The sequence below is a fragment of the Garra rufa genome, chromosome 5 (assembly GCF_049309525.1).
Source record: "Garra rufa chromosome 5, GarRuf1.0, whole genome shotgun sequence".
In the NCBI taxonomy this organism is placed as follows: domain Eukaryota; kingdom Metazoa; phylum Chordata; class Actinopteri; order Cypriniformes; family Cyprinidae; genus Garra; species Garra rufa.
The window spans coordinates 30,492,689-30,517,132 of NC_133365.1; the positions used below are offsets into that span (position 1 = coordinate 30,492,689).

A 24,444-nucleotide genomic window follows, 5' to 3' on the forward strand; every position below is an offset into this window, starting at 1 on the left:
GCGTGGTTAATTGTAACACACGTGGTTCAAATATTTCCACACACACTAGCATAACTAAATTTACGGTATTTACTAGTTGCCATAGCAACACTATGCAGAGAAAAAAGATCACCAAAATTCAAAAGCATTTTGAAGATATCGCTGAATATTTATTTTACCATAGTAAAAGTACATTTCTGGCTGAAGTAAACTTTTCATTTCTGTTTTTAGTATTCATTTAAAGTTAGACAAAACTGCTATTATTTTAATCTCCAATTTGTTATTTATCAGTTTAGATAGTTTATTAATGCTTGACAAACCAGCAGAAGACACTAACCTGTTTTAAACTCCAGTCGCGCAGATGGGGAAAGATGTAACACTGTGTTACAATATTCCCTGCTGTTATTAAACTATGCTATTCTATGACATAAGCGGTGCAATTTACACTACTTATTTCTAAGGATTTTGATAAGAAACCACAAGAAACAGGTGAATAAAGGCTGACAATCAATGTTTAATGTTCAGATCTTATTATTTCAAGAAATGTAAAGCATTTTGGCTGGTTTATGTGTGTCGTGTTCTATGAGAGCTGTGTGTGGAGGGACGGGAGTGTTTTTCTGAATGTCTAAATGTGTTTCATTTAGTTGTCTACATTGTTTTGAACTACTGTACAGCTGTGTGTTGCGATCAGGGCCGTTCAAAGCATTGTTGTGATATGTTCATTGTCAAACTCCAAAAATTAGACCATTTTTATTTAAAAAAAAACCGTCATTACTTTATTTGAAAAAGTTAACACATGTATTTTACTGACAAAATATTTTAGTTTGTTGTGTATATTTTTTTCATTCGATCAGATAACATTTTAAGCTGTCATATGGTCGTGTTACAACGTGCCCCTCAGATGTTACAATGTACCCCATCTATGGGGCATGTTGTCACATTTCACTTCCTTTCACTTCCTTTCTTTTGAGGTAAATAACGAAAAACGTATACACTGTAAATATGAAACAAAGCGATATATTTGTACTAGACAAGTGTGAAAATAATGTGGATAAAAATTGTACTCTGAACCCCAAGTGGATTTACATAAACCGCGAAATTCAAAAAGTGTTAGGTTGTGCCCCGCTCTCCCCTACGTTGGTACAGGCACGTATTGCTGCATTTTTACGGCACCGTTTCACAGGGTTTGTAGTGTAGAGCTTCATCACTCAACTACAACGCTGTATTGCGTGAGCTACCAGGCAAACCTACTGAATTAGAAAATTCATGCATATGAAGCTGTAAATGTGACCACAACGTCCAAACATATCAGTTTTCAAATGTGCAAGGATGTTAAAATTGTTTTGAAGTCATAACATAATATTCTGCAAGTAACTGTGTGACAATTTGGCTTTATTAATTAAAACTCTGTACCTGTAAATCATACTTTGTGTAAAAAGGATTAAAAGTTGTCAGAGTTTTACTGCCTCTAGTGTTCATTTCAACTAGAAACTGCAGTGATTCGTACATATAGGTATGTTTTTTTTTTCATTTTTGCAGAAATTTATATAGAGGCATGTATTTCCAATGAGCCTATGTTGGAAATAATTCTGCCAGAACACCAAATAGTTTAAGTTTGAAATGTTCAAGCCAAATTTGATCTGTGAATCCCATTTTACCCATGTGCCATATTTTATCAGTGTATCTGCCCACAAGCAAATAGTATAACAAATGAATAACACACTCATTCGCATACACACCTGAGAGTGAAAGTGTTGATGGGTGTCTTCTCCAATGAGGAGTAAGTCTCCTGTTGACAGTACAAATCAGCAGTAACCGATATTCCGGAGCCCTCCAGCATCACGGTCACACTTCTGGGTAAGAGTTCCTCCAGCTCAGCCGTAAATGAAACGCTAAGGGTCTGTCCGTAACTTAGCAACCTGTTCCCCAGATATTTATCTGCAATATAAAGATAAAACATTTAACAATTACCACACATATTCCACTTTGTATGACCATGGTGTGATTAAGCAAACATGAGTGTAACATCTATCTGATAGCAACAGCTGGGTTGTGAATTGAGTTAAGTGGTTTGCTCAAGGGCAGCACAGAATTTTCTGGAACACAAACTCACAACTTGCAGATTACCAGCACATTACACCAGCCATTGAGCCGCAACGACCCGATTACCAAAGATAAACACAGGCACAATGAAGAGTGTGTGACCGTTAAGATAACAACTGTAAAAATACAATAGGAAGCCAAAATGTTTAGTTCACAGAAAAAAGTGGATTTTTCTGCTTTGGAGAAAATAAGACGGTTGGATCTCTCTGATCTCATTGTGTTTGTACATCTCTATATGCAAGAGAGCGTAAGAGGATGACCATAATTGCCACTCATATCTTCCAGCCTCATTAAAGAGCTTTAACAAGACTTCAAAGAACCACATGCTGAGCTTCTACAAAAACTCACGCAAAGACACAAACACACACACAAATACATAAAATATTTCATGATAACACACATATACTGTATACTAAAAACAAAAAAAGGGTTATTGCAACTTTATCTCACAATTCTTACTTTTCTCTCACAATTGCAATTCAGATTTTTCCCCAAGGTTTTATAAGATACAAAATCGCAACTGTGAGTTATTAAGTCAGAATTGTGAGACATAAACTCACAATTCTGACTTTTATAGTGTTTATATCTCGCAGTTGTGATTTTTTTTTCTCAGAATTGTGAATTTACATCTTACAATTCTGAGAAAAAAAGTCGGAATTGCAAGATGTAAACTTGCAATTGTGAGAAAAAAGTTAAAATTGTGAGATATCTGCCTTGTTAAATATGTACAGCTTGTATGGATGTTTGAAAACCCATGTCAAAACCTGCAATAAAAAAAAAAAATTGTGAGATATAAACTCTCTATAACTTACGCCTATTGTTTAGACTACTCCGGTGTTTTTGACCCTCGTTTTAGTTTGAAAACTCTGGGGTTGCATTTCAGTGTAAATAGACCAAAATGGAGACTTCTGAAAACGATGGCGTGGCTGCCAACATTTGCTCTGCATATTCTTGACTACCATGTAAACAATAACATAATGTTTATTGTTGTACTCATAGTTTTGTATAGATAGATTTTCCATTCGACCACTTCAAGCATGTAGACACGTCCACCATCTAAATAATAGGGAATTTACCTATACATATCTACGGCTGTACCTGCATGAATGGTCATGTGACTTGCGTTTTCAGTTGTGTAGTGTAGACGGAGATTGTTTCTGAAATGCAGTGAAAACCCAGTGTAGACGAGGATCGTTTTCATTTTAAAGTCACAATTCTGAGAACATATCAGTCTCTTTTTTCCCCTCAAAATTTGACTTTATAACTCGCAATTGCAAGTTTATATCTCACAATTCTGAGAAAAAAAGTCGGAATTGTGTGAAAAAAGTTAGAATTGCGAGATATAAACTCACAATTGCAAGAAAAAAGCCAGAATTGTATTATTTTATTTTGCAATTTTGATTTAATTTCTCTCAATTGTGAGTTTGTATAACTTAATTCTGACTTTATAATTTGCAATTTCAAGTTTATATCTTGCAATTCTGACTTTATAACATGCAATTGTTAGTTATTAAGTCAGAATTGTGAGATATAAACTCACGATTCTGAGAACATAGCAGTCTCTTTTTCCCCCTCGAAACTGGACTTTATAACTCACAATTGTGAGTTTACATCTCAGTTCTCAGAAAACAAGTTAGAATTGCATTAAAAAAGCAATATAAACTCGTAAGATATAAACACGCAATTCTAAGAACATATCAGTCTTTTTTCCCCTCAAAATTGGACTTTATAACTCGCAATTGTCAGAATTGCGAGATATAGACGTCAGAATTGTATGTTTTTATCTCGCAATTCTGATGTTTTTTTCTCACAATTGCGAGTTTACATCTCAGTTTTTAAGATATAAAATTGCAACTGTGTCTGAATTGTAAGTCATAAACTCCTAATTCTAATAAAATCATTCTGACTATTATAGAGTTTATATCTCACAATTGTGACTTTTTTCTCAGAATTGTGAGAAAAAAGTCACAATTGTGAGAAGTAAACTCGCAATTGCGAGTTGTTAAGATTGTGAGATATAAACTCAATTCTGAAAACATATCAGTCTCTCCCCCCTCCCTCAAAATTAGATTTTATAACTCACAATTGCGAGTTTATGAGAAAAAAATATGGAATTGTGTGAAAAAAGTCAGAATTGCAAGATACAAGCTCGCAATTGCAGGAAAAAAATACATTATTTCTTGCAATTGCGAGTTTATATCTTGCAATTATGACGTTATAACTTGCAACTGCACATTTATATCACAATTCTTCTTTCTCAGAATTGTGAGTTTGTATCATGCAATTGTCACGAATTGGCCAGGTTCTTCCACCACTATCACCCAGCGATCACAATCACCTGTCTACTAATCACACACACCTGCACCTAATCAACCACACCCCTATAAGAGCACACACCACGCACCTCTCATTGTCCGGGCTCGTTCATACGAAACGGACTCATTGTGCTTCTCTCCTCGAGTTCACAATTATTACCTACCTGTTGCTACTTACCTGTTCTTGTCCAATTCCAGTCTGTGCAGATTCATCCAGCTATATCCACGGGGTGTGTGCGTCGTAAGTCTATCATCGATCCTGGATCCATTCAGCGGTGTGTGTGTCGTAAGTCTTCAGAAGACTCGCTCAGCGAATCCACTTTCTCCTCCCATCATTCCTGCAAAGAAACCAGATCTTCATCAAACCACGGAATACATCAACAAACTATACAAGATTGCGATACTTACCCATTCGTGCATGTCATTCTCCTTTAGCTGCTCATCTGTTGAAATAAAACTGTTTAATATTCACTTACCTTCTTGTCTGCTTCCGTAACAGTTAGCCCGGACCAGACTACAGACAGCATGAGCAACCTCGATCCGTTTCAGGAACTGGTGGATTCGCTGAAAAAAGTGTTGCTGCGATCACCGATCGCTATGCCATCCGCACCACCATCCGAAGCACCTCCCGCACCTGGCACTTCTTCAACACCCGTCACATCCAGTACCATGGCCCGACCAGCGCCCTACTCTGGCGGGGCGGAGGAGTGCAACGGATTTCTTTTACAATGTTCTTTAATATTCACCATGCAACCTGCTTTGTATCCTACAGATCAGTCCAAAATAGCCTTCGTCACATCTCTACTCACGGGACCTGCTTTACAGTGGGCTGAAACCATTTGGATGCAAGCCGGGCCGGCCACACACTCCTTCAAGAACTTCATTGCTCATTTTAAGGAAGTCTTCGGACAATCTGACAGAGAGATATCAGCTGGGGAACAGTTATACCATCTCAAACAAGGTACCATGACTACCCAAGAATATGCTCTTCGTTTTCTCACACTCGCTGCCGCCAGTGGATGGAATGAGCGTTCTCTTCTGACTACATACTGGCTCGGCTTGGAACCGAAGCTCCGTCTGCAGTTGGCTGCTCTAGATGATACTATGGGTTTGGAGAAGTTTATCCAACAATCCCTTCGATGTTCTGACCGCATGCAATCCTATCAGTCTCTTCAAGAACCCATTGCTACTGCACTCCTCCGCCCTACTAAGCCAGCTCACCCTCCAGAACCGGAACCTATGATTATTGAAGCTGGAAAACTTACTGCTGCTGAGCAACAGAGGAGGCTGACCCGGGGTCTCTGCATGTACTGTGGTGCCAGCGGGCACATTCGGCTGAACTGCCCTCTCCGTCCAGTACGATCATTGGTGAGTGTCATCCATACAGATGTAGAAAAAATGCATCCGCTCACTACCAATGTTCAGTTAACCACCCACTCATCCTCTGTTTCAGCCACCGCCCTCATCGACTCCGGGTCAGCTGGGAACTTCATCTCCAGTGCCCTCTGTCGCCAGCTCCAACTCCACACTGAGGCTTCGTCTTCGATCTACCAGATTCAACCCATCACCAACTCAATAAAGTCTCGCCCACGGATCCATCGGAAATGTGAAACCATCAAACTTCAAATCGGTCTACTTCACAAAGAGGATATTCAACTTCTTGTTCTGGAGGGTGCATCTATGGACATCATCTTGGGATGCCCGTGGCTGGTGAAGCACAATCCCATCCTCTCTTGGGGCACAGGAGAAATACTCAAATGGGGAAAAGGATGCTCACCAGATTGTTTCCCCAATCTTCCTCAACCCATCAGCAAATCCCTACCTGTCTGCGTTACTTCAGTGGAAAGTGTATTGGAAAAAAGTTTTTCTTCGTGGCTAAGAAGGATGGAGGGCTGCGGCCATGCATCGATTACCGTATCCTTAATCAAAGCACAGTCAAATTCAGATATCCCCTTCCTATCGTCCCTGCGGCCCTGGAACAACTTCGCACTGCCAGCATCTTCACCAAGTTGGACCTCCGCAGCGCCTACAATCTGGTGAGAATACGAGAGGGGGATGAATGGAAGACCGCCTTTGTGACCCCTACCGGCCATTACAAATATCTGGTTATGCCCTACGGTTTGGTCAACGCCCCCTCCGTATTCCAGAACTTCATCCATGAAGTCCTCCGGGAGTTTCTCCATCGTTTTGTCATAGTCTACATAGATGACATCCTGATATACTTCCGGAGTGAGGCCGAACATCGCCACCACGTTGCGGAGGTCCTCCAATGGCTGAGGGATCACCAGCTCTACCTCAAGGCTGAGAAATGTTCCGTTCACCTGTCATCAGTTCACTTCCTCGGTTACATCATCGACCCAGAAGGGGTTCGTATGGACGAGGGGAAGGTGAACGCAGTTGTTTCCTGGCCAATACCCACCGCCATCAAAGAACTACTGAGATTTCTCGGATTCGCCAATTTCTACAGACGTTTCATACAAGACTACAGTTTAATCACTGCTCCACTTACCAACCTCCTGAAAGACAAACCAAGATCCCTCGCATGGAACCCAGATGCAGCCACAGCCTTCCAAACCCTGAAGGACGCTTTCACACAAGCTCCACTTTTGACTCACCCGAATCCCGATCTCCCTTTCGTAGTGGAAGTCGATGCATCTACCTCTGGAGTTGGAGCCGTACTCTCACAACCACAAGGTACCCCTAAGTTACTCCATCCATGTGCCTATTTCTCCCGGAAGCTCAACCCAGCGGAGAGAAACTATGACATCGGCAACCGCGAGTTACTGGCCATCAAGCTTGCTCTGGAGGAGTGGCGACATTGGTTGGAGGGAGCCAAACACCCATTTCAAGTCATCACAGACCATAAAAACCTGCAATACCTTCGAGAAGCCAAACGACTCGGTCCACATCAAGCCCGCTGGTCTCTATTTTTCTCACACATTAACTTCTCCATTACATATCGTCCAGGTCCCAAGAATGTCAGAGCTGATGCTTTATCAAGAATCTACGACTTACCAGAATCCACTGAAGAACCTACTACCATCCTACCTGAAAACATCATCATCAACCCCATAGAATGGTCTCCAGCCGTCACTCCTCCAGTAGCCAGACCTCCGCCGGGTTGTCCAGCAGATCACCAGTTCATTCCTCCTGATCAACGGGTAGATCTGATCCACTCCATTCACACTTCCCTGGGCACTGGGCATCCAGGGACCAACAACACCCTCTCACTGCTACCAGAATGCTTCTGGTGGCCCGAAATGGCAAGGGATGTGAGAAGGTACGTGGTTGGCTATAAGGAGTGTGCCATGTCCAAGAGTCCCCGTCACTTACCAGCAGGACGACTCCATACCTTGCCGATCCCGAACCGCCCCTGGTCACACCTAGGAGTGGATTTTATGACGGATCTTCCTCCTTCGGATGGAAACACCTGCATCCTAGTCATAGTTGATCGATTTTCAAAGTTCTGCTGGCTCTTAACCTTAAAAGGTCTTCCCACTGCTCAGGAAACTGCAGAAAAACTCTTTAACCATGTCTTCCGTTATTATGGCATCCCTGAAGACATCGTCTCAGACAGAGGACCGCAATTTATTTCAAGAGTTTGGAAATCTTTCTTCAGACTTCTAGGTGTGACCGTCAGCCTCTCCTCTGGCTACCATCCACAAACCAACGGCCAGACGGAGAGGAAGATCCAGGAAGTGGGGCGGTTCCTTAGGACCTTCTGCCACGGCCACCAGAACTCCTGGAACCAGTTTCTGGGCTGGGCGGAATATGCCCAAAATTCACTGCGGCAACCCACCACAGGACTCACACCATCCCAGTGTGTGCTCGGTTTCCAGCCTCCTCTTTTCCCCTGGAATGGTGAACCATCACAGGTACCCGCAGTGGATCACTGGTTTCGGGAGAGTGAGAGAGTCTGGGACGAGGCCCATCACCATCTTCAGAGGGCAGTTCGTAGGACCAAGATCATTGCGGATCGTAGGAGAATTCCTGGTCCAGTCTACACTCCGGGACAGAAGGTTTGGCTCTCACGAACCTCTGCTTCCCTCCACAGAACCTGGCCAAGAGGAGGAACCCCCTCCCCCCTTGGATCTGGAAGAGGGCTCCATCTATTCGGTTAAGGAGATTCTGCAGTCCCGACGTCGTGGTGGTCAGCTAGAATATCTGGTGGATTGGGAAGGATACGGACCCGAAGAAAGGTCATGGGTTCCCCGGGCCGACATCCTGGACCCCGCGCTCATGGAGGAATTCCACAAGAGTCAACCGGAATACCCAGCACCTCGGGGACGAGGTAGATCACCACGGTGTCGGAGGTCTCGGCCCTCAGGTGCGGGCCCTGGGGAGGGGGGTAATGTCATGGATTGGCCAGGTTCTTCCACCACTATCACCCAGCGATCACAATCACCTGTCTACTAATAACACACACCTGCACCTAATCAACCACACCCCTATAAGAGCACACACCACGCACCTCTCATTGTCCGGGCTCATTTATACGAAGCGGACTCATTGTGCTTCTCTCCTCGAGTTCACAATTATTACCTACCTGTTGCTACTTACCTGTTCTTATCCAATTCCAGTCTGTGCAGATCCATCCAGCTATATCCACAGGGTGTGTGCGTCGTAAGTCTATCATCGATCCTGGATCCATTCAGCGGTGTGTGTGTCGTAAGTCTTCAGAAGACTCGCTCAGCGAATCCACCTTCTCCTCCCGTCGTTCCTGGAAAGAAACCAGATCTTCATCAAACCACGGAATACATCAACAAACTATACAAGATTGAGATACTTACCCATTCGTGCACATCATTCTCCTTCAGCTGGTCATCTGTTGAAATAAAACTGTTTAATATTCACTTACCTTCTTGTCCGTCTGTTTCCGTAACAGCAATTCTGTCAATTGTGAGATATAAAGTTATAATAAAGATATTACCAAATGTTAATTTCCAACATATTTTTGGTTCATTTTAAGCAACAACTATAGTAATTTTAAGCAACAGTTGAGTTCAATCGAAACTACCCAGAAGGCTGGGTTAAACATTAAACCCCACTGCTGGGTCACAAAAATCCAATCGCTGGGTTTGTCCACATTTCACCCAGTGCTGAGTTGTTTCTTAACCCAACATGTGTGTGTGTGTGTGTATAACTAAATGCCTGCTTTATTAACCTATTGTTAGGCCTAAATCACTAAACTTTTGAAGCTTGTAAATTCATCTCCATTGAATAAATCTGTAATATAGAAAAGGCCAGAGTGGATGTTAAGTAGCTGGCACATTTTGAATAGCATCAGCAGTCAAGCTTACCATTAGCTCTACTATATTCCTTTTGTAGCTGTAGTATTTACAATACCAGCAGAGAATGCAGCAGCATGTGGTACTGAATCTCATTTCTAAATTCAATAGAACAGGGCTGGCGTTCTTGTACTATATTTATGTACAGATACTGTGCAGTGGCTTTATCTATTTTCAGAGGTTACTTTTTATGTTTGTGCAAACACAGTGGCTTTATGTAGAAAAATGCAAATGCTTTTTCTGAATGCATTCCAGATGAATTTGCATGACACAAAAATAGTTACTTCACAAGTGCCTATATATAATAAAAGTGTCAGCTAATATAAAACTGCAATTATGAGAGTCTATAAATCCATGACAAGTTTTTATCTTATTTGAACTCTTTGTAAGTTCTCTTACTGCACACCCTTTTAAACGATGCTTATACCCACCCCAAGGTATGTGTGTGTGTGTGTGTGTGTGTGTTTGTGTGTGTGTGTGTAAAAGTTTAATTATTTGTTTTTGATGGGGCGCCTCCAAGCAGCTGGTGCCCCGGGGTCTCGCAGGACCATAATTCCTCCTTGGGGCCACTGTATCTGTAGGCGGTTAGTCTTTCCTCCTCACAGAAGTTAATGCTTGCTTCAGTCGAAGAACATTTTCCAGAGATGAGTTACGCATCTCAGGACATAAAGCGATAGTAATACTTGTGAAAAATGGGATAGAAAAGGGATGGAGTGGGTGAGCTAAGGGAAAGACTGACTGTAAAATCTTTGCCTAGACACTAGAATAGCCAGTGGTTACAGTAAAATTGTTTTATTGTACTGGGACTTTGAGAGAAATGCCTACACCTGCTGGCGATGATTAGACGCTCTGCTTAGGGATAGTGGTTGTGCTGTTATAGCGGTTCAGTAATGTCAAACCTTCCCTTTTCTTTCACTCCTAATACTTCTATCTTATGGGCCATTCACACATTTTGTCTTTCACATCATTTGATGAGGCAAAGAACACAAAAGTCACACAAAAATGTGTTTTGTGGGCTCTTACTCATTAGTTAGGATTAATTCACTCCCAGAATTAAAATGAATTAAAAATAAAAATAAAATAATTCACTCATCCTTGTCCATGTCTTTCTTTCTTCAGTCGAACAGAAATTAAGGTTTATGAGAAAAAAGTTCCTTGATTTTTGTTTCACTTCAGTCAGAGTCAACGGGTTGAAGGTCCAAACTGCAGCTTCAAAGGGCTCTACACGATCTCAGCCGAGGAAATGATTGGTCATTTTCTAAAACTAGAAACTAACAAATTGTATATTTTTAACCACAAATGCTAGTATTGCATCAGCTCTGTGATGTGTGTCTGAAACTTCACACATTACGTAATCACGTTGGAAAGGTCACGCATGGTTAATTCTTTGTCTGTGTTCAAAAAGGTAGGGTAGGGCAAAAAAACTCCATCTCACTTTCTCATCCAACTTCAAAATCGTCCAAAATCATTGTTTTACCCCCACGTTAAAACATAACTGTGGTTTACTACACCTGAGCTCAGTTTCTCTAGCCACGCCTAGGCCTGATTACTGCCACTCCTGTCCGCAATCAAGAAATCACTTAAATAAGACCTGCCTGACAAAGTGAAGTAGACCAAAAGATCAACATCATGTTGAGATCCAAATAAATTCAGGAACAAATGAGAAAGAAAGTAATTGAGAACTCCCTGCTGAAAAAAACAGCATATGCTGGTTAGGTATGTTTTGGTGCTGGGATGCTAGTTTTACCTGGCTAATGCTGGTCCTTTATTGTTTTATGCTGGTCCTTAGCTGGTTAACGCTGGTCCTTTGCTGGTTTATGCTGGTCATGTTACTGGTCAAGGACCAGCATAAACCAGCAAAGGACCAGCATAAACCAGCTAAAACCAGCATCCCAGCACCAAAACATAGCTAACCAGCATATGCTGTTTTTTTCAGCAGGGCTATCAGTCTGGAAAAAGGTTATAAAGCCATTTCTAAAGCTTTGGGACTCCAGCGAACCACAGTGAGAGGCATTATCCACAAATGGCGAAAACATGGAACAGTGGTAAACCTTCCCAGGTGTGGCCGGCCGACCAAAATTACCCCAAGAGCACAGCGAGGACTCCAAGAGGTCACAAAAAACCCCACAGCAATATCTAAAGAACTGCCTAACTCTTTTGCCTCAGTTAAGGTCAGTGTTCATGACTCCACCATAAGAAAGAGACTGGGCAAAAATGGCTTGCATGGCAGAGTTCCAAGACGAAAACCGATGCTGAGCAAAAAGAACATAAAGGCTCGTCTCAGTTTTGCCAGAACACATTTTGATGATCCTCAAGACTTTTGGGAAAATACTCTGTGGACTGATGAGACAAAAGTTGAACTTTTTGGAAGGTATGTGTCCCATTACATCTTGCGTAAAAGTAACACAGCATTTCAGAAAAAGATTATCATACCAACAGTAAAATATGGTGGTAGTAGTCAAAGTCCTGACCTGAATCCTATTGAGATGCTGTGGCATGACCTTAAAAAGGTGGTTCATGCTCGAAAACCCTCCAATGTGGCTGAATTACAACAGTTCTGCCAAGATGAGTGGGACAAAATTCCTGCACAGCGCTGTGACAGACTCATTGCAAGTTATCGCAAATGCTTGATTGCAGTTGTTGCTGCTAAGGGTGGCCCAACCAGTTAGGGTTTAGGGGACAAACACTTTTTTCACACAGGGCCATGTGGGTTTGGATTTTGTTTTCCCTTCATAATAAAAAAAAGTATTTGTGGTTGAAAAGTATATAAATTATTATTGTAGAAAATTAGCTATCATTTCGCTAGATAAAACCCTTATTCCTCAGCTGAGGTTGTGTAGAGCCCTTTGAAGCCACATTGAAACAGCAATTTGGACCACCAATTCAACCCATTGGGTCCCATTGAAGTCCAATATATGGAGAAAAATACTTTTCTCAAAAACCTTAATTTCTTTTTGACTGAAGAGGAAAGACATGAACATCTTGGATGACATGGGGGTGAGCAAATTATCAGGATTTTTAATGCTGGAAGTGAACTAATCCTTTAAATTCATACACATTCAAACCATTTATTTATCTAATCGTGATTTTGCAGTTGCAATGGAATTGCAAGTGTTGGCTCAGAATTTTTTGCATATTCTGGCAAGTGAACACATAAATCATAACAAAATTATTGTCCTTTTATTATCTACATCATTGGCCACTCTGTGGGATCAAATCTATCATTGGACCATTATATGGCACCCCTAGGAGCTTCTTGTTCCCATCATCTCTTCACCATCGAGCTGAACCCTGAAATACATGCACGGCGCCGCATGCTTCACCTGAAACAAAGAGCTGTAAAACATTCTAAGCCCCGACAACCTGAAAGCTTGTTAGATACTTAGCGGGAGTGTTTTTTCTTATCTGCCCCCCTGCCGTTTCACATGCAGAGACAAGTATGAGTCAACTTCAACAAAAGGAGGCTAAAATGTTCTGTACCTGTTGGATTCCTGTTGTTTTCAGGTCTGACAGCATGCTGAAACCTTCCCTATGAGAGCTTATTCACAAACTCCAGCACCCGTAGAGATGCTGAGGCAAATTTCAACTTGGAAAAAAAACCACAATATCTACAGTGGGTGTTTTTCTTCCAACACCTGAAACAGATTTTCTGGAGACACTTGATAATCTGTATTTGGTGGAACAACTGAAGCTATGAATGAGAAATCAGAGTCAACTGTGTAAGCGGTTGAAAAGAATACAGTATCTCTCATAGCTTCCAGCGCTACCTGTTTAACTCCCATCTCTTTTTAAGATCAGATTTGATTAAATGGAGGTGTTAACCCTCTCTCAGACAAACAAATTAATCGTCACCACGACGACAAAGCCTGGTGACATTTAGCGAGCCGCCATCAAACTTAACAATCAATCCGGGCTTTAACTTTTCCCTGACTCAATTAAACCCACTGAGCCTCAATTAAATTTCCTCAGCTTCACACAAACAATTCCTCTGAGGGGATGGATTGAGCATCTGGGTCGTTTTTATAGGTCTGCTGAAACGCATTTCCTACATCTTTCTGGGGTTTTGGGTTTGTACTTTAAAGGGCAGAATGTGAAGAAATAATCTCTAAAGTAACGGAACTGAAACTATTTATTTTAAACATTCAGTGTTTGAACAGCTGCAATAAAACTCAGTCCGGGTAGACAGCACAGTCACTGTGATACGAATGAAAGCAAGGCTGTGAGTTCAGTCCATTCAACACTATTTTAAATGAATAGTTCACACAAAAATGACATTTCTGTCATCATCACTTTTTTCTTCTTCTGTGGAACATAAAAGAAGATTTTTTTGAAACATGTTTTAGTGGAACTACAATAGAAGTCAAAGCCAGCATTTTTCAAAATATTCCAAGGGCTAAATATTACATTATTGGGGTTGCTTCAATCCGCAGACATGAAAAACATGCCACGGCAACACTGTTAACCCTCTGGGGTCGAAGTCTGCGGTGCGGTCTGATTCTTTTTTTTTAATGACTGCAAAAAGAACTAAAAATACTCCGTCATTTTTGATTGTACAGATTAGAATAAGGTATTGTTTAAATATGTATGTCATAATAACAACAAAACAATGTGCTTTTGTAAAATAAAGAAAATAGACAGGGTGCGCTCTCTGCCGTCTTGGTGTCCGTCACCTCTCTTCACAGACACATAACTAAAACAACCTGAATCTCAGCAAATACCTGTCTCAGAGACATGAGGAATATATGTATAGAAAGCTTGCAATGTCTAATTTTAAATGAAGTCACGTCAAAAACAAAAATTCTCTGATAAAGCAATCCGTATGAAACCAATGCAAGCTCCAGTTTTTCCCGTCTAAACTCATCTCTAATGTAATCACGGCCTCGAGCGGCTCCGCATTTCAAATTTTAAACATCCATGTGAGATGCACGGACATGTAGGTAAACGCCCACATACCCTCCGTAAACAAACATAAACATTCATCAAGTTTATCTTGGCTACTTTTCATTTCTGGAAGAAGACGAACTGAGAAGAATAAGCCAGAATTTAACTCAGAACAAGAACGCAACGCAATGAGCAGATTTGCAGGTCCTATGGCTGAGAGAAAGCCTACTCTGATGAGAACCGCTTCAGTGAGCTTAATTATAGTAACTCCACATTTTATTGTCAGTGACATTAACGGAATTGTAAGGAGGAAACAATAATTTGTTTGATTACTCCTTACTGAAAAAAGTATTGCTGTTAGTAACGCTGTTTATTTATAATGCTGTTATTCCCACCACTGGACATATGTCACATCTAATTGTCACAACCTTAATAATTTTACTTAATTATGATTTAATATATTTACTTACAGTGTACATGATTAAAAAAATAAAATAATAATACAAATAAATGCAATAGAAAAAAGGGAATAAATACTATATCAAACTATTTCTATTATTATTAATTGTATTTATGAATTTTCTATATACAATGCACATGTTGGAAAGACATATTTTCAATGCCTTATTACCTGCATGATTGACACCTATCAAAATCACAGCATATACAGTACATACTACAACAAATATACAGCAAACTGTACAGTACTTCTATCTCTTATAGCCTCATTTATTTTGGATCACATTACATATAAAGTCTAGCCTGAGAAATTGTGATTAAAAGGTTAGTTCACCCGAAAAGAAAATAAATTCTATCATTAATTATGCACCTTCATGTCGTTCCAAACCTGTAAGACCTTCCTTCATCTTCAGAACACAAATTAATATATATTTAATAAAATCCAAGAGCTTTCTGACCCTGCATAGACAGCAATGCAACTGAAACGTTCAGACGGTCCACAAAGGTAGTAAGGACATTGTTAAAATAGTCCACGTGACATCAGTGCTTCAACCCTAAAATTATGATGCGACAAGAATACTTTTTGTGTGAACACAATATGATATCCTTACTACCTTTCTATCTTTCTTTTTAGTTACATTTCTGTCTATGCAGGGTCAGAAAGCTCTTGGGTTTCATTAAAAATATCTTAATTAGTGTTCTGAAGATAAATTAAGGTCTTATGGGTCTCCCTTTAAGAGAACAAATAAACTGCCAAAAAGGTTTGTGTATTTACTAAAGCTCTATTAAAGGAATAGTTCACCCAAAAAATAAAATTCTGCCATCATTTTCTCACTCTCATCTAAAGTCAATCTATTTTCAATCACTGAAACTGTTTAGTTACCAACATTCTTCAAAATATCTTCATGTTCCACTGAAGAAAGTAAGTCACACAGATCTGAAACAACATGAAGGTGAATAAATGATGACAGGACTGTAATTTTTAGGTGCACTATCCCTTTAAGTTACTTAAAATACAGCGAAGTTCCTGCAGCTGTTAGAAGTGAGGCAGATCAGTCAGTGAGGGCGGACAGGCTTATAAATCAGGTATTTATTCAGTATTTACCTCACTGCAACCACAGTGAGGTGTGCTTGCACTTTTCCCAGTGTCCTCCCACGCCACCCACTGTACTAAAAAACCCAGCAGCAGCTTCAATGCGGCATATATCAATATATCAGACCTTTTAACAGAGGAGTCTGTTCACAGATGCAATTGGCCATATTGCTGCAGTTCTATTGATATTTCTGCAATTTACAATCAGCACAATCGCACATATGGGAGGAGACATTGGGTTGGATATTACGATTAAACCCCGGCTTTAAACATCGATCTCAGTGATTAAAGGATTGAACAAAATTTGTGCTACTTGTCTCAGTTGATCACATTTGATACGTCTCACCAGCGAGTCCTGATTGCCGGAGAGATTTATTCCAGGCATATGGTTGGCTGTCAGGGTGCACCGGCCAACTTGTTCACGGACACAATGTGGTACCTGGACTCATCCCTCCGAGGACGGGAGGCGTTTAGATCTCCCTCCAACACCCATCCCTCCCTAACTCTAATCTCACAGCGACCTCCGTTTCTCTCCATCTGTGTTTGTGACTCCGAGACAGCTTGCGACCAGCTTTTGGGAGGTGTGTATGTGTGTTTGTGTGAGCATGTGTGTGTGTGTGTGTGTGTGTGTGTGTGTGTGTGTGACATGTTGTTTTCTCCTCAAAGCTATGATAAATGTTCCACTCTGTCCTCTCACCATGGAGCAGATGTACCTCTGGGGAGATCACACAACAAACACACACATACACACAGTCTGGCTCAGTCAGCCAGCTAAACTCTTGGCTTGGCTGCTTGGCTATGGTATCTCGTCACCCCTCTGTTGACATGGCAGCCTCAGTGGTGTCAAAAGCCCAAAGCTGTGCCCAGCTAGATGAGCTATTCAAGTGAAGAAACATTCGCACACAAACACACACTCTCATAGTATCTATTAAACTCCTTCCAAACCTCAAGACAGACTTAATCAGGAAAACGTTCCCCCTTCACTTAGAAATTTCCTCTCTGCCGTGACCGGTGATGTGTAAAAAGCATTAAAGATCCAAATAAAGCGCACAGCGCAAATTAGAGACTGACGTTCATAAAAAGGATAATCTAAAAAGTCCTTGGGTGTTGTTGCACAGGGTGGCTGTACTCTGAAGCAAACACACATGAATGAGGAGATGCGAGCGAGTGGGAAAACTGAGGGAGGGAAGGAGAGCAAATGAGATCGTTAAACGCATCGAGGGAGCAATAGATCTCGGCGCATTTTAGCCGAGCGGCCAGAACGGCACAAACAAGCTCTGCGCCGCAGCGATAAGAGAAACGGCACCAAGTGCTGCAAAGAGCTGCAAAAAGGGCAACGCTGCATCTCTGTGGCCAGTCAATGGTGAGAAAACAAAGATGGATGAGACTAAACAAGCACATTAGGACCTTGTGGATACACACTATTTAATTTAAGCAGCAAAAAAGTCACATTAGTGTATTTTAAGAGTATTCCGCTCAATAACGTCATGTTGGTGTGTATTTGTCTATGTGCTGCCCGTAATCCATCAAAAAACAATGTGAGACATGAAGACGTGATGTTAACAGGATTTATCCCAGAGTGAGCAGCCAAGTTGGTCTGGCTAAGTGTCTCCTCGTGGCGGTAAATTGCTGTGCAGACAAGAGTAAATCCCTTCAGCCTGTCCACTACACTCAGGGGACCTGGACTAAAACTAGCCTCTGGACTGGCCTGTACAGCTGGTTTATCTTCAAAGGCTGCTCTATAAAATACTATTTATGGCCAAGCATGCTAATTCAAGCACATTGTTTATCATGTGTTTATTTGTTTGCATAAAAAAGAAAGCTTGGAATAAATTACACTACCACACACAGTCATACCGTAAGCTATGGTAGGTTCATCTTAGTTGAGCTGCTCAGAAAAGAACAGACTTAAAGAGATAGTTCACCCATTAATTACTTACCTTCATGTTGCTCCAAACCGGTAATACCTTTGTTCATCTTTAGAACACAAATTAAGATATATTTGGTCAAATCTGAGAGCTTTCTAACCCTGTACAAGCAGCAATGCATCAACACAGTAGTAAAGAACATCCAACCGTTTATCCGTAATGATATAAAGCTATGAGAATACATACACATAATTTTATTGAACACGCATCGAAGACTAACATGGAAGAGAAGAACTTGTTGAATAAAGTCATTCTTTTTGGTTTCTTTATAAAATTAGCTTCATAAAATTAAGGTTGAACCACTGATGTCACATGGACTATTTTAACGACGTCCTTACTACCTTTTTGAGCCTTGAACATTTCAGCTGCATTGCTGTCTATGCAGGGTCAGAAAGCTCTTAGATTTCATCAAAAATATCTAAATTTGTGTTCCGAAGATGAATGAAGGTGGGGTGTCAAACTCATTTCACGGTGAGGGCCGGATGAGAAGAAATGTGACCATGTGCGGGCCGAATCTCCTTTTTTCATAGAATCTCCTTTCAAATCATAGTGCGCCAAATTACAAATGAATTTGCAAAAAATAATAATACTAAAAAAACCTAGAAAGACACAATATTTTGTAAAACTGCATTTAATAAGTCCTCAGAAACTGTTCATTAACACTCTTATTCCTTGGGAAAACAAAGTTGTCCAAAGTAATGGCAACAAAACCCTTTTCTTTGAACACTAATATTATTTGTCAGATACCTTTTAGTTAAGAGAAAATAAGAAATAACAAATGCTAAAGATTATGTGTACAGAGTTACATTAAATATGAAGCTAAATGCTACAATATAATTTACAAACTATAAAAAAAATGCTTTTAACATATTTAACAACTCAATAGCTTATATGTAAAAAATAATAATGGTTAATTCTAATGAAAAACAAATAATTTACTTTGGATATGAACTATACACTAGAAATGAGAACTTTAACAAATAAAAATCTTCGGGAAGCACTTGATCTTACTATTACAATCATTCTAATTCTAAGTTTTGCATGATGATATGATGAATGGATGGTTCGTTTTAACAGCTGATCTGCACATCGCTGCACACACTTATATTCGCTCAATCACGTGCTTTTAAACCAAATCCACGCTGAAAAGAATAAGGTTAACTGACATCTGGACGTGACTCTCCGCAATCTCTGATGAAATCGGTCAGGTTTTCTCTATATTAGAGCCGTTCTGAATTTACTATTTAAACGCATACTTCACCAGTTTAAGAAATTTCAGATCGTAAAATTCAGTTTCTTTTCATTTTAAGGTATTGTTTTAGTTATAATGTACTGATTAAAATAAGTAATCAATAATAATTATTATTTTACCACTCGCCTCCCAGACAGAGCGGGCGCATCAGGCGCAATCATCAAATATATTTAAAAGGAAAACAGTGCATCAACATCAGCAACCAGCTACGTCGTTAACGTCAGTACTCTCATGGAGTGCTACAGAGAAAGCAATGAATATCTTAACTTTGTCTTTCAGTTGACGGTTCAAGTCTCTTGCAAGGTCCTTAATTCTTTTAGCCACAGTATTTCTTGACAAGCTAATACTGGCAAAAGCCTGTTTTTTTTCTCAGGACACACAAGCTCCGCTGTCTTTACCATACACGCGAGTGCTTGCCACACATTAGCCGACGTGTTCGAAATATGATTTAGGCGCCGTTTTGGAATGCGCATGCATGTTCCTGCTGAAGCGCTATAGAAGCACAATTAAATTATCAATGATAAAATAAAAACAAATTAATAAAACCAAAGACAATATTGCCGCGAATACTCATATACAGACTTTGTTTAATACTACTACTAATAATAATGATAATAAAAAAAATAATAATATTAAATATTAGGCTATTGTTCAAAGCTTCCCGCGGGCCGTATTAGACGCCTTAGTGGGCAGTATTCGCCCGCGGGACGCATGTTTGACACCCCTGGTTTAGAATGACATGAGGGCGAGTAATTAATTACAGAATTGATCCCTTTAAAGGGGTGCTATTATGCTTTTTCACTTTTTGAACTTTAGCCAGAGTGTGGTGTACGTTTGGGCATAAAAAACATCTACAAAGTTTCAAATCTCAAAGTCCACTCCAAAGGGAGATATTTAGTTTTTAAAAAGTCCCTTTTCAAGAACTACAACGAACAGCTGATTTGGACTACAGCGTTTGTTTTCCGCATGCAATGATGTCACAACGCGGTATCCCGCCTACAGAAATTAAATTCGTTAGGGGGTTGGGGATTCGCCTAACTTTAGCATGTATTATGGAGAGCCGCTTCTGGGATGCTTCAGCGAGCCGCAGGTTGTCTCAGCTTTAACTAAAGAGTCCGCGAACTGCTCCGGAATCCATGATGGAGTGGCGCCATTGACGTGCGGTATAGAGGTTCCAAACACACGCAGAGTCGCGGCTGATGTAAACACAACACTGACGTGATCATCCGTGCACGAGTTGAAGCCGCGCCGTAGACGTGCAGTGTGTTGTAAGACATTTATTCATCATACAGTGTAGATAGCTTCACTAGCCTTATGGTTTCGGGCATGTAAATAATAAATACGTTAGCACAATAATGATAATATCATGTATCGGAAATCTCGCAGGCTGACGATAGGACCAACAATACTGTAGCGTTTTATTAACTCACCTTTCATGCATCCTAGGTGTATACTGTATGACTTCCTTCTTTCAGACGAATGTAATCGGAGTTACATCCCAGATAGCACACGTACGTCTGCAAGATGTCTGTTAAAGATCTCTTGATCTGGAAAGCATCTGCTGTGTACAAACATCTGGCAGACGTCTGGCAGATGTCAGTTTTACATATATTCTGATTCAAGAACATCTTAAAGACATCTAATAGACGTCTATTTGACATCTGATAGGAAACGTCCAATAGACGTATTGCAGATGAGAAAACTACGTCTTGCAGATGTCTTGCAGATGTAAATGCAGACGTCAAATAGACATCTGAGATGAATGTGTGCTATCAGGGATTAAAAGTAATCCTAGCTCTCCCAAGCTTTAGAACTGAACGGTATAGACGAGTATTTCTCTCCATCAGTCCAAAACAAGTCGATCCATAATAGAAAAGTGCCTCACATGGCTCCGGGGCGGTCGGTAAAAGCCTCCTTTAGCAATCCGATGTGTTTTTGTAAAAAAAAATATCCATATTTAAAACGTAAGAATCACTTTAATCTAGTTTGCTGCTTTGGGAAGGGGCGCGGCAGGGCGGAACGCGGTCTACGCTGTTTGCCAATCACAACGCAGTGGGACTTCTGACCAATCACAATACATTTGGTTTTTCGGAAGGTGGAACCCGGAACTAATCGAGCCGTTTGTGCCAGCCTGGGGAGAAACCTATTGTAATAATGTAAATTATGTGAAAATTTATGCGTTTTTCAAACCACCAAGCATGACAGCATGTTCAAGTACACCCCCAAAACAAAATAAAGACTTTGTAAAAGAGCATAATAGGACCCCTTTAATGTAAACCACATAAATTAATTTTACAGGTTTAGCTTGTAGATATTTTCCTTGTTGTAAATGTTTTCGATTTGACCGTTCGTAAAACCCACCCTATGCTATGTCTGACAAACAATACTGCTCTTACACTACATGTTCTCACGCAGTCAAAAATACATTGTGGAACAAAGAGGAAACTGACAACTCGGCAACAAGACAGAGCAGGTTACTTTTGATATGAAACAAGGTCTTAGCTTTAAAATGTAATTTTTTAAGAAACTCAAACAATAAATACAGTTTTGTGTTATTTATTTTCTCTTCAATGTGTTGTGACAGATCACTGTTTTGCCTTAGACAAATTGCCATGTGAACAGATCGTCTTTTCTTATTTACTTAAACGACAAAATAAACTTGAATGACATCAGAATGTATTTTATTTAAACTGCACAAAGACGCCAGTATACACAGTTTTTCAAGTTTACCCTGTAAAACCCGACTAGTTATGGTAACTCAAACCTTTTGAGGAAACCGATTGCCTTAAACCATTTAAGTTTTAAAACCAATAAATATGAGTACTATAAACTCATTTACATTGAGTTAAATTAACTCAAACATTTTGAGTTACCATAACTTTTGGGTTTTACAGTGTAGATCCAACGAAGTTAATCTACTCTTCTGTCTGATGTGTTTGTCAGATGAAATGACAGATTCGGCAGGTCATCTGTCAATCAAGCTGTTTGCGAACTGTCAATTGGCAGCATATACTATATAACACTCAACAATTCTGACAGAGCCTGTAAACCTGGTAACTAGTCTAGAATAGTTTCAAAACAGGCCAACTCCTACAGTATCCAACACATGTTCTGAGAGGAAGTGTATATTTGTTATCCTACCAGGTGCTTTGTAGAAGCCATTCTCTTCTCTGTAGGGCAACAGATAGACTTCTCCCTCCTTCCAGATGAGGGATTGTTCGTGCCCTCTGGAGAACACACCCTTCCAGCCATCTGGATCTGAACACAGAGTATGCACAACAAAGTCTAAGATCACTGGCGAAAGTACTTTTATTATTTAACACAGAAATGTTCCTTTTAAATTGAATGATGACCATAACAAATTGCTAAATCCATTTTTTTTTTAAATTGTGAATGTGTCAGTATTTGGTTTGTCTCTTTTTTAACTTAAAATGTTTGTGCAAAGCCGTATAGGTCATATGTTCACTAAAATGATTTTAGATGATTCACAGAGTTGTGAGTCACATGATCAAGGCCACAGATTTGATCATTCAGATTAAATGACTTGAAAAATGCACAAAATCCGAAATAGATCTAATTAATTCGCAACTCAGGCTTTTTATTACATTAGTACAGTCATGTATTGCTGCATTTTTATTATGCTGCTTGAGGTATGTATTGTGGCTGTTCAGAATTCAAATATCCAGGGAGTGTTGCTTAAAGGGATAGTTCACCCAAAAATGAAAATTTGATGTTTATCTGCTTACCCCCAATGCATCCAAGATGTAGGTGACTTGTTTTCCTCAGAAAAACACAAACGGAGATTTTTAATGAAAACCGGTGCAGTCGGCCAGCCTTATCATAGACGTGGATGGGCACCAAACCTTTAAAAGTAAACAAAAACATGCACAGACAAATCCAAATTACACCCTGCGGCTCGTGACGATACATTGATGTCTTAAGACACGAAACGATCGTTTTTTGCGAGAAACTGAACAGTATTTATATCATTTTTTACCTTTGATACACAGCCACGTCCATCTGTCATGAGCACGAGTTTGGCATCAGTCACGTCACATGTGCACGCGCTTCTGGCGTAGAATACGCAAACGCCGTAAGGGGAAATCAGCGAAAAGTCCTGGATGAGTTTGCGCAAGCAAACGTAATCTTTTTGCTTTAAATCGGTTTAACCAGGATACGTGCAAGTAATTACCATTTTGTATAGCCACTATACCCACAATCACTGTACACTGTGTAAACAATGAGTGTCGTATACATGCGACAGATGGCTTCCGGCGTTTGCGTATTCTACGCTAGAGCGCGTGCACATGTGACGTGACTGATGCCAAACTCGTGCTCATGACAGATGGACGTGGCTGTGTATCAAAGGTAAAATATGATATAAATACTGTTCAGTTTCTCACAAAAACCGATCGTTTCGTGTCTTAAGACATCAATGTATCATCACGAGCCGCAGGGTGTAATTTGGATTTGTCTGTGCATGTTTTTGTTTACTTTTAAAGGTTTGGTGCCCATCCACGTCAATGATAAGGCTGGCCGACTGCACCGGTTTTCATTAAAAATCTTCGTTTGTGTTTTTCTGAGGAAAACAAGTCACCTACATCTTGGATGCATTGGGGGTAAGCAGATAAACATCAAATTTTCATTTTTGGGTGAACTATCCCTTTAAGGTTAATGCTTTATCATGTTGGAAATATCCCCTACACCAAACCCAACCCTAAACCTAACCGATAGTGTTAATGAAGGCAAAAGTGATATAAAAATGCATTTATTGATGCAGCCGTGCTATTTAAACTTTTTTAATGTGGATTTGAGCTGTTTTGTCAAACTGTTGTTTTACAGGGTTCATACCAGAGCTCTTCATCACTCAAGTGCAACATCGTATCGTGTGAGCTACTGAGCAAACCTACTAACTTAGAAAATTCATGAATATGAAGCTGTATATGTGATGACAAGGTTCAAAATAGTTTTGAAGTCATAACATAATACTCTGCAAGTAACTGTGTGAAAATTAAGCTTTACTTCATACTTTGTGTAAAAAAGGAATAAAAGTTGAGTCAAGTTTTACTGCCTCTAGTGTTTGTTTCAACTGGAAACTGTAGTGATTCGTACATACTGTAGGTGCGTGTTTTCAGTTTTGCGGACA

General features: G+C 40.2%; 1 protein-coding gene across 1 annotated transcript in view; it reads right to left on the minus strand.

The window, feature by feature from the left end:
* The window catches only part of lamc3 (laminin, gamma 3), a 138,403-nt gene that overhangs the window by 47,777 nt on the left and 66,182 nt on the right, over positions 1-24,444 (minus strand). The window contains exons 9-10 of the mRNA XM_073839705.1: positions 22,440-22,556; positions 1,719-1,917 (exon numbers count right to left, since the gene is read on the minus strand). Of these exons, the coding sequence (XP_073695806.1) occupies positions 1,719-1,917; positions 22,440-22,556 (316 nt within the window). The remainder of the gene's footprint in view (positions 1-1,718; positions 1,918-22,439; positions 22,557-24,444) is intronic.